This window comes from Palaemon carinicauda, chromosome 28, assembly GCF_036898095.1.
Source record: "Palaemon carinicauda isolate YSFRI2023 chromosome 28, ASM3689809v2, whole genome shotgun sequence".
NCBI lineage: Eukaryota > Metazoa > Arthropoda > Malacostraca > Decapoda > Palaemonidae > Palaemon > Palaemon carinicauda.
The window spans coordinates 42,780,045-42,795,017 of NC_090752.1; the positions used below are offsets into that span (position 1 = coordinate 42,780,045).

Here is a 14,973-nt window from a genome sequence, read left to right on the forward strand (position 1 = left end):
ACCACTAATTTCGAAATAATTTTCATCAGTAGTACAGTTTTTGGTACTGAATACGAATTTGACATTCATTTTTTCGAGAAATGAAAAACAGTTGCAAAATCGGCAAATTTAATGTGAGAAAAGTACAATATTCAAATACAATATTCATTGACCATGGAACTGAGATATGATTAGGAGATAATGGTTAGGAGGTTAGGTTGGTTAGGTTAGGTTAGATTAGTTTGGTTAGGTTAGGTTAACTTACTTCTCTTAGGTAATTGTTGAAATCAACTGTAATAGTGTGACATATTTTCAATTCGTCCTCACAAAATTTAATGCTGGAATACTCTTTTGCCCATGAATAAATGAAGAGGATGATTTTCTTTAATGGAATGGAACTGCCAACAAGCCAAGTGTTTTTTCTTACTGAAACTTTCTCACAACAAGCTCTCTTGTAACAAATCCACCTTACACTTTCATTTGTCTTATTAATTATCATCTGATATTTCTTTTTACACAGTTTCTCATTTTCTATTATATTGAATCTCTGAAGAAATTTAACTGCATCTCCTTCAGTTAAAATGTTGGTAAACAATCACTGTAAGTTGTAGACTTACAGTTGATATTCATCGCGTCCACTGTTATCTCAAACCTACCACGGTTATTTCAAACATACTGCGTAACACCTGACTGACTGTATTGTTACGCCCGTTAATTACTATTGCTTGATTAATCCGCGTTGAAAAGTAGTGCACAATAAATCCTCTTTTTGTACAACTATCTTTCATTTCTCGTGAAAATAAATGTCATATTCGTATTCAGCACTAAAAACTGTATTAATGATAAAAATTTGGTCAAGAATTAGTGGCAACCACCAAACAGAAAAGATCCCAGTATGCAGGTATAATGTAGGGATAGACGTAAAAGCTTTCTTTATTACGAATGGTAGAGTAGGTAACAAAAGTTGGTAAATATATGATCCTTTAATTTCTATCCAAATATATGAACCATATATATTTACTACACAATATCTTGCTTTTTATGCATTTCTGACGATGATTATTATGTGCAAACCACCCCTCCTTGAGTTTTTGGACACCCTTATATAAAGACGTTTATGGGTGACCCCAGTGGGTAACCTGGGTATTTTGGGTGGGGAAATGCAAAACAAAAGTGATTTTCAGCAAAATTAATGGTCAGATATACAAAATAAAACTGGATAACCAGTTGGAAAGATATCTGGTTCATGTTAGTGGCTGAAAATTAAAGTATCATAATTATCTGTGATTCACTTCACGTCCTTCTAATAGTTTTTGCTTCACCGTGCACTTGTCTCACTCACGGAAAATTAAAACTGCAAGGTCCGTATGTACTGGATAGTGGTAATGTTGAGCTGCGCTCACAATCACCGTGGCTCATTATTTCGGGGTTATTTTTTACTTTCACATAAGTAAAAATAGCTATACATTGAACAGAGAGCGTTTCCACCCTAATTGATTGCCGTCATAGATGAAATTACACTAAATTCTTAAATAGATTGTACTTCCCTTAAGTTCCTTCTTGGAGACTTCTTTATGTGATGGTGGTTTACCTCAAACTGAAGGTAAAAGGGTGGAAAAAAATTACTAATTGGTATAAAAAGAGTCGGGTAATGATTACATCATACAAAAAAACTAAAAGCTGGCCAAAGCGAATGCAAGCAACGCATGCTCAGTAACTCGACTTCAGTCTCCTAGGTGTAAACAATGGACTTAGAATGAGAGATAGACTTCACATTTTAATAGACCTATGCATAAGTTATTATGCCCCATCCCTATTAAACATATAGAGAAAAATATCAAACTAGCCAGCACTTGTCTATTTCCTATAGCAAATTTCAGTTTCGCTAGTACTTAAAGTATCGTGTATTTACCCAAAAGGGAAGTCTCTAAAATTTTACCATTTGAATTATTATAGAAATATAAATGACAAACTTTACTAATAAAAAAATTGGGGCATAAATAGCAAAACTCCTATTTTATTCCTTCGCAAATAGATATGAGATATACCCCAATATGTTCTCGGGTAATGGTGTCACCCAGTGGGAACTAGGGGTTTTGAGTGGAGAAAATTTACTGACGAATCGGCAAATAATGTTAAAACTAACCTTTTCTTCTCTATACATTATTCTCGGACGCATAATAAATCCACGAAAAATTGCACAAAATATGTTGAACCTCTTCCGCTGAAATGTTTATTTCACTTTTGTTTAAGTTTAGCGAGTTGGATATATCTATTCCTGTTTATGAGTTTGTGCATGGTTTCTTGCACGAATATGAGTCTGTGCTTCCTGCGCACAAGCCAACTTCCTTTTTGCTCCATGACAAGTTCCTGCACACATACGTCATACCCCTACCACGCCTACTATATGATGAAGTTTACCATATTTGGGCATGTATGTACGGTGGAGTGTGACGGAGGCAGTTCTGTGACACCCCTTTTTTCCAACGCTTCTGTTCCTTTCTAGCTATGTTACGTGTCGGATGAGCCTTATGGAGCTTATAGTGTACTGGCTGCTCTTTTGGCTATTCCGATGCTATAGCCAAGTTTCATGGTACTCTGGGAGTAGTGAATAATTTTTTAAAAGCTCATTGTGTTATCCCTCAAAGGTTAAAGTGTCCCAAGTGCAATTCTGGATTAGCTTTAAGGCAGGACCATCACATTTCCTACTGCAACACTTTTGTAAAGATTGCCAAGAAAATAAAAAGAGCAGTAGGTTTCAATCATAAGGTAAAGAGTTATTTGTGATTTACTTTTAGTTTGTGACCTGGGAACCTGGTAAGGGGTGTCCGGGGAGCTTGCCCTTGGCCGGGGGTTGTGACTTGCGAACTACTATGTTAGGTTAGGTGGGTTTGTTAGGTTCTGCACCCTTTTACAAATCTCAATAGTGTTAAATAATCACGTTTTGGGATCTGGGAAGTGGGGTTCCCCCCCCCCCCAGCTAGGGCTTGTGACCTGGGAACTACTAGGTTAGGTTAGGTGGATTAGTTAAGTTCTGTACCCTTTTCAAAATCTAAAAAGTGTTAAATAACCACGTTTCGTCTTGTTTTCGCACACCTAAAATACCAGGTTCCCACCTGTGTCCTTCATGAACTGACTTGGCGGGTTGTCTGCCCTCTGATGAGGTCTTCAAAAACTTCATCCTTCCAGCGCCAAGATGGACGTCCGGATAAGCCAGTAGCATTGTGAGATTCAGAGACGGAGCAGCCTTTATTCCATAACGGTAGAGAGGCTTCTTTGCATTAGAAATAAAGGTCAATTTTGTTGAAAGCACATCATTTACTGTATTAGAAGTATTTTTCCCTTAGAAATGTTGTCCCGTGTTTTTCTATAAATTTACCGAAGTGAGAAAATTTTTACATAAATTTTTAGTTGTGAACCAACCTCATGCGAACACTCCACTCGGGTTTTTAAGATCTTCGAGTAGTGTGTTGGGTCACTGAGTTTTTTGTCCTCCAAAAGGCTTGCTTACTCGGCTAGTGCACATAGGGCAACGTATCGCTTCCCAGAACTGAGTAACAGTAAAATAATATTTGATTGCGAGCGTAGCGATCCATGGCTGAGCGAAGCTCAGTAAGTTCATCAACCGAAATACTTGTGATATAATAGAATATGGTTGGGAGTGAACACGAATAGGAAGCATTCTCGTTTTCTATGGAAGTAGGAGGCCTGGTTACCCAATGTTCTACACACATACCACATCATCTTCTTCAGCTTATTGTCACTTCTATATGGGTGTTGTCATTTCAAATGAGTTTTCCATCAATTTCTATCTTGTTCCACTGCTTCATTTATTCCTTTCTTTCTCTGCTTCATTAATTCACTTCACTTTCAAGGTCTCCTCTACACAGTCCCTCCACCTCTCTCTTGGTCTTCCCCTTCTACCTTGAACTTCAATTTCCATGGTCTTTCTCCCTCCTCAGTATATCTCCATACCATTTTGATCTTCCTTCATGCACTTTATTTGATTTTTCAATATTAAACTTAGCCGGTGATCATATAAGCTGCAACTCTGTTGCTCGACAGAAAAACCTACGGTCAAAATACGCCAGCGATCGCTATGCAGGTGGGGGTGTACATCAACAGTGCCATCTGTCGAGCAGGTACTTAGTACTCCAAGTAAACAAAGAACCAATTTTCTCTCTGTCGGGCTACCGGCAAGACCTACTAATACGCTGTTACTAACTGGATTTGTTTTCACAACTATTTGGTGAAGTACACTATTCTAGTTTTGAGCTTTCGCTATGCAGGTGTTTTATCTTCATCTCAAAACTTGAACTCGTTTTGGATAGATTTAATTAGGGTGACAAAGAGAGTATGGGCTCTCTTTCACTTTTAAATGGCCGACCCTTCCCTTAGACGGAAGTGTGTTTAGGTTTTTAGTAATTTTGCTTAACACGTTATAGATCTATATTTTATATCTCTCCGCCTTTATTAGGCCTCTTCGATTAACTTTCCATTTATTATAAACATATAAAGATAATTTTTATGTTTTGTTTATATGCGACCTTTCCTGATAGTAGGCGGTCCTAACTTGGAACCAAAGTTAATCAACGTTGAGCCCGTTATATTGTATTTAGCCTTTAAAGAATTTAAAACTTTTTAAATTTAATGTTTTATGAAAGAATTTCTTTGATAGTCTTCGTACTGTTTTCAAAGATGAACTAACGTTTAGTTTATTTATGCTACGCAGTTGTTGACGTTCAGGACGTTCATCATGCACTCTATCGTTACGATAGAGAGAGAGTGTATCACGGTTTCACTTTGCAGTAAGAGTAAATCGATTCTGACGTTTTGTTCATTCTTTCTTAGCTTAAATGTTTTAAATTCTAATTTAAAGGAACTTTTTATTTGGAAAACCTTTCAGTTTTTTCCTTTAGTCAAATAACATGTTTTTTTGACGATATATAATTGGGCTCTTCTCTTAGGTGCGAAATCAATAGAGAAAGAGAGAGAGAGATAGAGACGGAGGGAGAGAGAGGAGAGAAAACGTTCCGTTCAAGCGGGTAACGTTTTTCTCGTGTTACTCTCGTCCCTAGTCGCTGTACGGGGAAGAAGGTAAAACGTTTCTAGGGTTTTATTCTTGTCCCCAGGCTATGTGCGGTGAGAGATTGTAAACGTAGTTTATTTGAACTAGTGTTTAGTCTCTTTCCCAGCCACTGATTTTTTTTTATCTTTATATATGTTTTCTGTTTTTTGCTAGTATTAATGAGCTGCATTATACGACTGATTTCGCAATTACTACCTTTTAATAAGGGTAGAATTGCGTGTTTCAGGTAGAAATCAGTAAAAGTTTCGATTTCAGTGAAATAAGTGCAAAACAGAAAATCGAAATGATAAAGTGATATGCGCAAAGTGTTACAGTGTTGCGTCCGAGGGTTCGTCTGTTCGTGCCTGTCGTTCACCTAGTCCGGGACCTCTTGCAAGCTCCCAAGCCCAGGGGAGAAGTAATGTCGAACGACTTATGGGTTCGTCAGGCCTTGATCAACGAACAGACGTTTCCCTCCGTGGTTTCGGGCGTATCTACCCAAGATCGCCCCACCCACACAAAGACGAGAGAGCCCATTTATTTCTCGTCTGCGGAAGAGGTTTCTCGTAAGAAACCATGGACCAAGGTCTCGCAGCTTATTAAGCGCAAGTCGGTCCCTTCCGCGCAAGTCCAACGGCCCAGTTGTAGCCACTGGGTCAGTTCGGACTCGCTGCAGTCTTCCGACGACTGCTCACCTCCTAAGAGAGGCAAAGCGGTACCGCATCAGGCAGTCACACCGTCTGTTGCCGCACCTGCTCCTGTAGACCCTAAGTGGTCTTTGCTGCAGACCATGCAGTCTCAGTTAACGTCATTGATGCGGGACTTTCGTGCGGAGAAGGTTGACACTGCACCAACCTCTAGCCTACAACCAACTACGGTTGTGCGTCCTGTGGACGCTGAGGCGACCTTCTGCCGCACTCCAGCTGAGAGAGTCCCGCCACCCATGCGTTCCAGTGTACCCTGCCAGCCGTTTGTTGACGTTCAGTAACGCACGGAACCTTCCGTTGACGTTCGCGAGGTACAACAACAGTCGAAGTTGTTTTGTTTTGACGCGGTGCGTCAACCTCCGCTTTCTAGAGTTGTTTTGACTGCTCAGTATAGACAGTCAAAGCAGTCTCGAGTGAACACTGTATGTCCACACGCACCTGTTGTGGTTGACAGTTCAGTTGTTGACAGTTCACAGACTGTCAAGCAGTTACATGATGTTGCCTTCTGGTCTGCTACTAATGCACCAGTGAGAGACTCACTGAGATAACCTAGCTTTTATCGGACAAGGTTCCTGTAGATGAGAAAGTGCTGTTCTCCCTCCTACTGATATTCCCTTGAGGACTCTGTCATTTGGAGAGGAGCCTTAAGCTGCTTAGCCTCCTATGGACTTTAATTAAATCATGATGATTTTTTAAGGATCTTCGTCCGGATCTTGTAACTGCTGCTCCTCGTTCGCCTAAACGTCAGAACTTACACTAGGCCTAGCTACTTCGAAGCCGTTGTTTTTAAGCTAGTGCTCTCTCGCTCTCCTAGAGAGCGTTACGTTGGCTAGGCGACTGGTTTTTGCACCAGGAGGAGTTTTAAGGATACAGCCTTTGATTTCCCTTCTTTTAAACTGGCTTATAGAGCGAGAGTCTGATAGGACACGAGAGAAGTTCTCGGCTTGGGAGTTCATGCCTCTGCCCAGATAGACTTCTCAATTCTGGTAGACTCGCCCTGGCGCCTAGCCAGGAGACGCTCCAAGTTGTTTACAGGTCAACTTCTCAACTTTTGTCGAGCCTTTGAAGTTTTGCTGTACTATTATGTCACACATAACAAGGCTTTCAGGGATGGTAAATGGTTCCGCCTCAGTCGCTAACCCCGTCTGTTGCCACACCTGCTCCCGTAGACCCTAAATGGGCTTTGCTGCAAGACATGCAGTCCAAGCTTGCGTCCTTGATAGAGGACTTAAATGCGGAGAAGAACCTTCTGGCCAACAACCTTCCAACCGGTTGGTTGTGCGCCCTGTTGACGCTGAGGTAACCTACTCGCGTCTGCCAGTTGAGGTGGTTCCTCCTTCTGGCCAACAACCTTCCAACCGGTCGGTTGTGCGCCCTGTTGACGCTGAGGTAACCTACTCGCGTCTGCCAGTTGAGGTGGTTCCTCCACCGATGCGATCCAGTGTGGGTTGCCAGTCGCACGTTGACGTTAAGCGACGCTCGGAGGTGGTTGTTGACGTTCAGGACGTTCAACAACCAGCAGAGGTGACTTGTTGTGACGCAGTGCGTCAACCTCAGCAACCTGGTAGGGTGTTGACTGCACAACCCAGACAGTCTAGACAGTTTTGGGTTGACGCTGTACTTCCTCGCGCACCCATGGTTGTTGACAGTTCACAGACTGTGCAGCAGTTCCATGATATTGCGTCCGGCTCCGTCACGCATCCACCAGTGCGACCGGATTCAGCGAGTCAGACGTTGCCCACTCCGTTGCCGTTTCCTCATCAGTTTCGGATGAGGAACCCTCTGATGAGGACGTTGCTGAACAAGACGATCAGCACCCAGCACTGCTATCCATCCAGAAGATGCTGAAGAAGGAACGCTGCCCAGTCAGGCTGTGGATGAGTCTGGTAGGGACACTGTCATCCGTGGATCAATTTGTGTCACTAGGAAGACTACACCTCCGTCCTCTTCTATACCATCTAGCTTTTCACTGGAAAAAGGACAAGACGCTAGAAGCGGTCTCGATCCCGGTTTCCGGAAAGATAAAGTCTTGTCTGACTTGGTGAAAGGACTATATCAACCTTAGAGAGGGTCTTCCCCTGACTGTTCAGACTCCCAACCACGTTCTCTTCTCGGACGCATCAGACGTAGTCTGGGGTGCGACATTAGACGGTAGGGAATGCTCGGGATTATGGAACTCGAGTCAAAGGACAATGCATTTCAACTGCAAGGAGCTACTGGCAGTACGTCTGACCTGGAAAAGCTTCAGGTCTCTCCTTCAAGGCAAAGTGGTGGAGGTGAACTCGGACAACACCACGGCTTTGGCGTACATCTCCAAGCAAGGAGGGACCTACTATCTGACATTGTACGAGATCGCAAGGGACCTCCTCACCTGGTCAAAAGGTCTAGACATATCACTAGTAACGAGGTTCATCCAAGGCAACTTGAATGTCATGGCAGATTGTCTCAGTCGGAAGGGACAAATAATTCCAACAGAATGGACCCTCCACAAGGATGTATGCAAGAGACTTTGGGCCACCTGGGGCCAGCCAACCATAGATCTCTTCGCAACCTCGATGACCAAGAGGCTCCCAATATTTTGCTCACCAATCCCGGACCCAGCAGCAGTTCATATAGATGCCTTTCTACTAGATTGGTCACATCTAGATCTATATGCATTCCCTCCGTTCAAGATTGTCAACAAGGTACTGCAGAAGTTCGCCTCTCACGAAGGGACAAGGTTGACGCTAGTTGCTTCCCTCTGGCCCGCGAGAGAATGGTTCACCGAGGTACTTCGATGGCTAGTAGACGTTCCCAGAACACTTCCCCTAAGGGTGGACCTTCTACGTCAGCCACGCGTAAAGAAGGTACACCAAGGCCTCCACGCTCTTCGTCTGACTGTCTTCAGACTATCGAAAGACTCTCGAGAGCTAGAGGCTTTTCGAAGGAGGCAGCCAGAGCGATTGCTAGAGCAAGGAGAACATCCACCCTTAGAGTCTACCAATCGAAGTGGGAAATCTTCCGAAACTGGTGCAAGTCAGTATCCGTATCCTCGACCAGTACCTCTGTAACTCAAATAGCTGACTTCCTCTTATATCTGAGGAATGAACGATCTCTTTCAGCTCCCACTATCAAGGGTTACAGAAGCATGTTGGCATCAGTCTTCCGTCACAGAGGCTTAGATCTTTCCAACAATAAAGATCTACAGGACCTCCTTAAGTCTTTTGAGACCACGAAGGAGCGTCGTTTGGTTACACCTGGTTGGAATTTAGACGTGGTACTAAGATTCTTTATGTCAGACAGGTTCGAACTGCTACAATCAGCCTCCCTGAAAGATCTCACCTTAAAGACTCTTTTCCTGGTATGCTTAGCCACAGCTAAAAGAGTCAGTGAGATTCATGCCTTCAGCAAGAACATCGGATTCTCATCCGAAACGGCTACATGTTCTACAACTTGGTTTTCTAGCCAAACACGAGCTGCATTCTCGGCCTTGGCCAATATCGTTCGATATTCCAAACTTATCGTATGGTTGGAAATGAACTAGAAAGAGTCTTATGTCCTGTAAGAGCTCTTAAGTTCTATTTAAAAACCTTTACGAGGCCCGTCTGAAGCTTTATGGTGTTCAGTTAAGAATCCATCTTTGCCTATGTCAAAGAATGCTTTATCCTATTTTATCAGACTGTTAATACGAGAAGCTCATTCCCATCTGAATGGGGAAGACCAAGCTTTGCTGAAGGTAAGGACACACGAAGTTAGAGCTGTCGCAACTTCCGTGGCCTTTAAACAAAATAGATCTCTGCAAAGTATAATCGACGCAACCTATTGGAAAAGCAAATCAGTGTTCGCGTCTTTTTATCTTAAGAATGTCCAGTCTCTTTACGAGAACTGCTACACTCTGGGACCATTCGTAGCAACGAGTGCAGTAGTGGGTGAGGGCTCAACCACTACAATTCCCTAATTCCATAACCTTTTTAATCTTTCTCTTGAAATGTTTTATTATTGTTTTTGGGTTGTCCGGAAGGCTAAGAAGCCTTTCGCATCCTACTTGATTTGGCGGGTGGTCAAAGTCATTTCTTGAGAAGCGCTTAGATTAGAGGTTTTGATGAGGTCCTGTTGTATGGGTTGCAACCCTTGATACTTCAGATCCTAGGGGTCGCTCAGCATCCTAAGAGGATCGCGAGGCTCCGTAAGGAAGACGTACTTAAAAAGGCAGAGTAATTGTTCAAGTCGACTTCCTTACCAGGTACTTATTTATTTTATGTTTGTTATTTTGAATAACTGCTAAAATTAAATACAAAATACTTAGCTCCTAATAATGTAAACATGTAATGCTGGTCTCTACCCACCCCCCTGGGTGTGAATCAGCTTATATGATCACCGGCTAAGTTTAATATTAAAAAATGTTATTTTTATTAATAAAATAAATTTTTGAATATACTTACCCGGTGATCATATATTAAAGGACCCTCCCTTCCTCCCCAATAGAGACCCAGTGGACCGAGGAGAAAATTGGTTCTTTGTTTACTTGGAGTACTAAGTACCTGCTCGACAGATGGCGCTGTTGATGTACACCCCCACCTGCATAGCGATCGCTGGCGTATTTTGACCGTAGGTTTTTCTGTCGAGCAACAGAGTTGCAGCTTATATGATCACCGGGTAAGTATATTCAAAAATTTATTTTATTAATAAAAATAACATATTTCCAAAACCCTTGATGATCATCTTATTTAGTCATGTCTGATTTTATCTTTTCTAGTCACTCTATGTGAAGAGACTTATTATTACTTGCTAGGCTATAACCCTTATTAAGAAAGCTGAATGCTACAAGCCTAAGAGCTCCATCAGGGAAACCAGCTCAATAAGGAAAGGAAATGGAGAAATAACAAATAAACTGTATTTAAAGTCTAACTACAATGATTTTATGTTAGTATATAATAAGGTAGGTCATCTCTCCTGAAATTAATTATTGAAATTTTCGGTGCACGCTCCTCATGTATCTTCAAGCAGTGGGCCCATATAAATAATATACAGTACCCAAGTTTTTATTCCAATTTTTCGTGCGCACGGCACCACCGTAGTGTTGTGACATCAAAGGAGTAGCCCCCAGCACCCCCCCCCCCCTACTTACCCACTGTAGTGATTAGGTAGGGTTGTTACCTCGCACTTAAAATCTAATGGCTGCCTTCCAGGTACGTTTGTTAGAAGTAATATCCAAATAAATAGCTCTAGGTTTGTATTAGTTAGGGAAAAATACAAGTTATCTCTGAATTTTTCATATTTTTGCTTATGAAAAACTCTCTTATTAACTAATGTATCAGAAATCATCTATGCATCATTATTTCACTTTTATTTTTTATTTTCAGAGACTTAATGACTGAAATATGGCAACGGGAAATAGAGAGAACTGGCGGGAATGGGTCTCTTTAAGTGGAGTATTAGAACAGTTACCCCAACACTTTCAACAGGGTGTTGATACAGCTAATCTAGAGATTACTTGCATTGCAAGCTTACCAAAGCATCTGATATTAGGCACTAATGTTGGCCTTGTGTATTTGGCACACTTGCCAACACCCAGCTTGATGAGGCTAAAGTGTGAGGTAGGTTATCTTGATATGTTCTTTAATGTTAAAAGCTTGTTGTTCCAGCACGAAATACAAACATTCCACTCTTTACGTATGAGTATCTATTTTGGAGAATGCTGAAACTAGCTGTTAAAGCTTTTGTAAGGTGTAACTACCCTGCGCTAGTTAGCGGGGTAAGCTATCCATCCCTCTCAAACTAACTGTAACTTTTTAATTTGGCTCGGAGGGTTGACGTATCTCACTCCCCTGCTCATAAAACCTAAGAAATTAAAAATTTCTTTAGAGCAACTGTCCTAAATCTTAGAAATCTTTCCATCTATCTATCTCTTTTCAGGTGTGAGTACCCGTGTGGATCTTAAAGACCATGAGGGTTTGTCCCAGCGTTGAAGGGCGTCGATGCAGCACCTTTATGTCGGCTGAGGAGACCCTTCCTCACGGTCTCTGCCCTGTGTGCAGGGGTCACTTTTGCAAGTGGGAGTCTTATTGTGCTGAGTGTCAGGAGTGGTCGCCCTTACAGTGGCTGAGATTTACCAGGCGCCGGAAGTAGAAGGTAAAGAGGGATTCTTCCCCTTTGAGGTCAGCCTTGAGGGGAAAGAAAACTTGGAGTCATTCTCCACTGGCTTGATCTCGCCAGACTGACTGCTTGATCATCTTTCTCTGGGGGTCAGTCGATTACGAGTGGTGCACAAGTAGCGCTGGCCACCGCCATAGGGGAATCTCTTTCTGATAACGCGATTCGTATTTTGCGGCCGTCCTTGAGGCTCACGGGTCTCCGTGTAAGGAACGGCTGCAAGAGGTCTTGCGATTGGAGGTGCTGCAAGAGCAGACATCCTTCCAAAGGGTTGATCTTGATCTTCCCCTGCAAGACTCTAGAGGTCCTGTACCGAAGGAATCTCGTGTGCGCTCTGTTCCGAGACCTCCCCTCTTGCTCGCCCTAGCGTTCACCGTGCTCCGACGGGTGGGCCTGAACAGTTGAGGACAATTGCTCCTCGGAGTGACTTGTCGGGGGACTCTTGCGACCCCAGGGACTTATCTTCAACTACGTTCCAAGGGCAGTTTACGGAGTTTATCTTTTGGCCAATTTACTCGGCTGGAGGGGAAACGAAGTGATGAGCCTGCAGGTCTGCCTCCAAGTGTTGAGCAATCTCCCATTCCAAAGGAAGACAACCCTCCACCAGCTCCAGCGGGATAGTCCCCTCACCCACGAGGAGATATGTCGTCAGGAGCACAAAGGGATGATCGTCCTTCCTGGAGTTTCCATCAAAGGACGTTGTACTCAATGATGCCCCTCTCCACTCCATCGGAGCACAGCTTTTCGAAGCTGGAAGGCGACGGTGGGAGGTAGTTGCCATCTTGCCTTCTCCCTCGTTGTCTACAGGCACAGCGGAGTGCTTTGCACTATGCAATCTCGGACTCTTGCGAGACCGTACCAGCAGTTCTAGAACCTGCTCCGCTGCCGGCGCACAAACAAAAGGTAAAAGGATAACAATGCACCTTTGTTCTTAAACTTGATACAAACCCTCATTCTTTACTATAGGAAATATTCTAGCGCGAGCTGGAAAATACGGCAGAAAACCTTATCAAGGTCGTTAACGACTGGGCCGGTAGTTATCCTCCTGTTAGTGGTGGGGGACTTCCGGTCGGTAGCCACTGAATACCTTCAATCGAATTCTAGCCGTCGCAGTGGTAACACCGCTGCTCCTGCTTTTGTTTGACTGGCAGACTAGCCTTTCTTTATTGTGTTTTTGATTAACCTTTTTTATTCTTTTTCTTTGTTAGATGTGATGTCCTCTATTATGAGGAAGTGTCCTGGGGTTCCCCCGAAATCTTGTGGCACATTCATGTCACCACCGGAGGTGATCCTCATTCCCTATGCCCTTCGTGCAGAGGTCATAGGTGTTCTGAAGGCTCGCTCTGCCAAGTATGTAGAGAATGGTCGCCCTCTCAGGGGGAAAAGTTCATGAAGAGGAAGAAGAAGAAATCCAAAAAGGATTCGATACCACCAGGTTCGTCGTCGAAAGGTAAGGAGTCTCAAGCCTCTTCGTCGGCCTCTCGATCTCTCCCTTCAGACTCTTCCTTGCCTGGAAGTCAAGGAAGAGCGGCACCATTGACTTAACCCCCATTCCCCTTGGTCAGGCGGATCATGTTGCTCCTCCCACTGGGACAATTTTTTCAGCGACCGGGAATGACTATTACCGCTTCCATTCCAGATCACGCACGAGCGGTATGGCCTGCCCTTGGACTTGTTGGGTTCTCCTTCGGAGAAAGTGTGGAACCAGTTGCTCGCGGGCACAGTTTTACCTCAGGTCCCTTCTGTTTTGGAACCCTCGGGAGTTCTGGACCTCGCCTAGTCGGCGCCCGCAGAAGTTTCAGCAGATATAGTAACTTCAGCTCCGGCGGCGCCTACTTCGCACCTCTCTTGCGCTTCTACGAAACTTCAACGTCGCAAGCGCAAACATCACAGTACCTCCCCCTCCCCTTTCTCCTCCTTCTCCTCGCCCTCCTCGGTGGTTAGGAGGGAGAGAGAGAAGAGGAAAAAGAGAGCTCGCTCTCCTTCGCCCAGACGTTGTCGTCGGAGAGACAGGCGACATAGGAAGAGACATCATCGTTCTCGCTCTTCCTCGCCTTCTATCTCTTCACGAAATTTCTCGCCGAGAGACTATAAGCGCTCTCGTCACAAACATAAGAAGAGCGCTTCCTCGTGATCGACTTCCTCTCGCGAGGGATCATCTAGGCGCTTCAAGAAAAAGAGCACTACTATACGTTCTCGCTCTTCGTCACAAGAGAGTTCTCCTATGCGTAATAAGTGCTCCCGTTGGAGAAGCTCTTCCCACGATTTTTAATCTAATCGCACCCGGAGTGCGGACAAGGGAAAAGCGCACTCTGAGCGCGATCCCTCTCCTTCACATATTAGTTTGAGGAGCTCAGATCGCTCTAGGAAAGGGAGAAAGAGCACTTCTCCTCACCATCGCTACGTATCAGCAGAGAGAGAGCGCATCCGTCCTTCAACCTCCCGATCGCGCTAATCTCCGGGCATATCCGCGCGGGGTCATTCACCTCGCCTTCGTGTTTCAGACAGGACAGCTCCAGTTCCCGTGCTCCCTAATGAGTTACGGAATACAAGTCTCACGAGAACCTCGGAAGAAGACGCAGGGGTTCAACCCTTCTTCTCCTCGGTTGAGATCAGAGGGAAAAGGCCAGACCGCCGATCAATGCAGCCTCTTACTAAGACAGTACCGATAATTCGGTCACCTACGCCTAGACCATCGACTTCCAGGCAAGGTCAGGCGCTCGCGGCGCCATTAGTCAGCGCTCAGCCTTCCCTTGGAATAATGGCAATGGAGTATCCTTCTTCGCCGTTACCTCCAGACACTCAGGCTTCTATCGCCCTTCCTTGCGAGGAATTAGCGCGACCGGAAGATTCCTCGGAAGAGCAACCATCAAAGGACTTAGAGTCCTCCTATCTGAGGGCTCTAAGAACTATGTGTAATATCTCAGGCCTCGGCGATCTACATCTGTCGCCTCGACATACCGACGCTCCAGCTTTAGACAGACTATGTCACCCTCCACCAAACCCTAAGACCAGAATCGAACTTCCCTGGTCTATTCACACTGCAGGCCGTCTGAGGAAGGTCTCGTAGGTGGTCTCAGGGGAAAC

At 44.2% G+C, this 14,973-nt stretch overlaps 1 protein-coding gene across 1 annotated transcript in view; it reads left to right on the top strand.

Moving 5' to 3' along the window:
• Window positions 1-14,973, top strand: part of LOC137621787 (tectonin beta-propeller repeat-containing protein 2-like) — an 85,594-nt gene that overhangs the window by 420 nt on the left and 70,201 nt on the right. Inside the window, exon 2 of the mRNA XM_068352294.1 lies at window positions 11,097-11,330. Within this exon, the coding sequence (XP_068208395.1) occupies window positions 11,115-11,330 (216 nt within the window). The 5' untranslated portion in view covers window positions 11,097-11,114. The remainder of the gene's footprint in view (window positions 1-11,096; window positions 11,331-14,973) is intronic.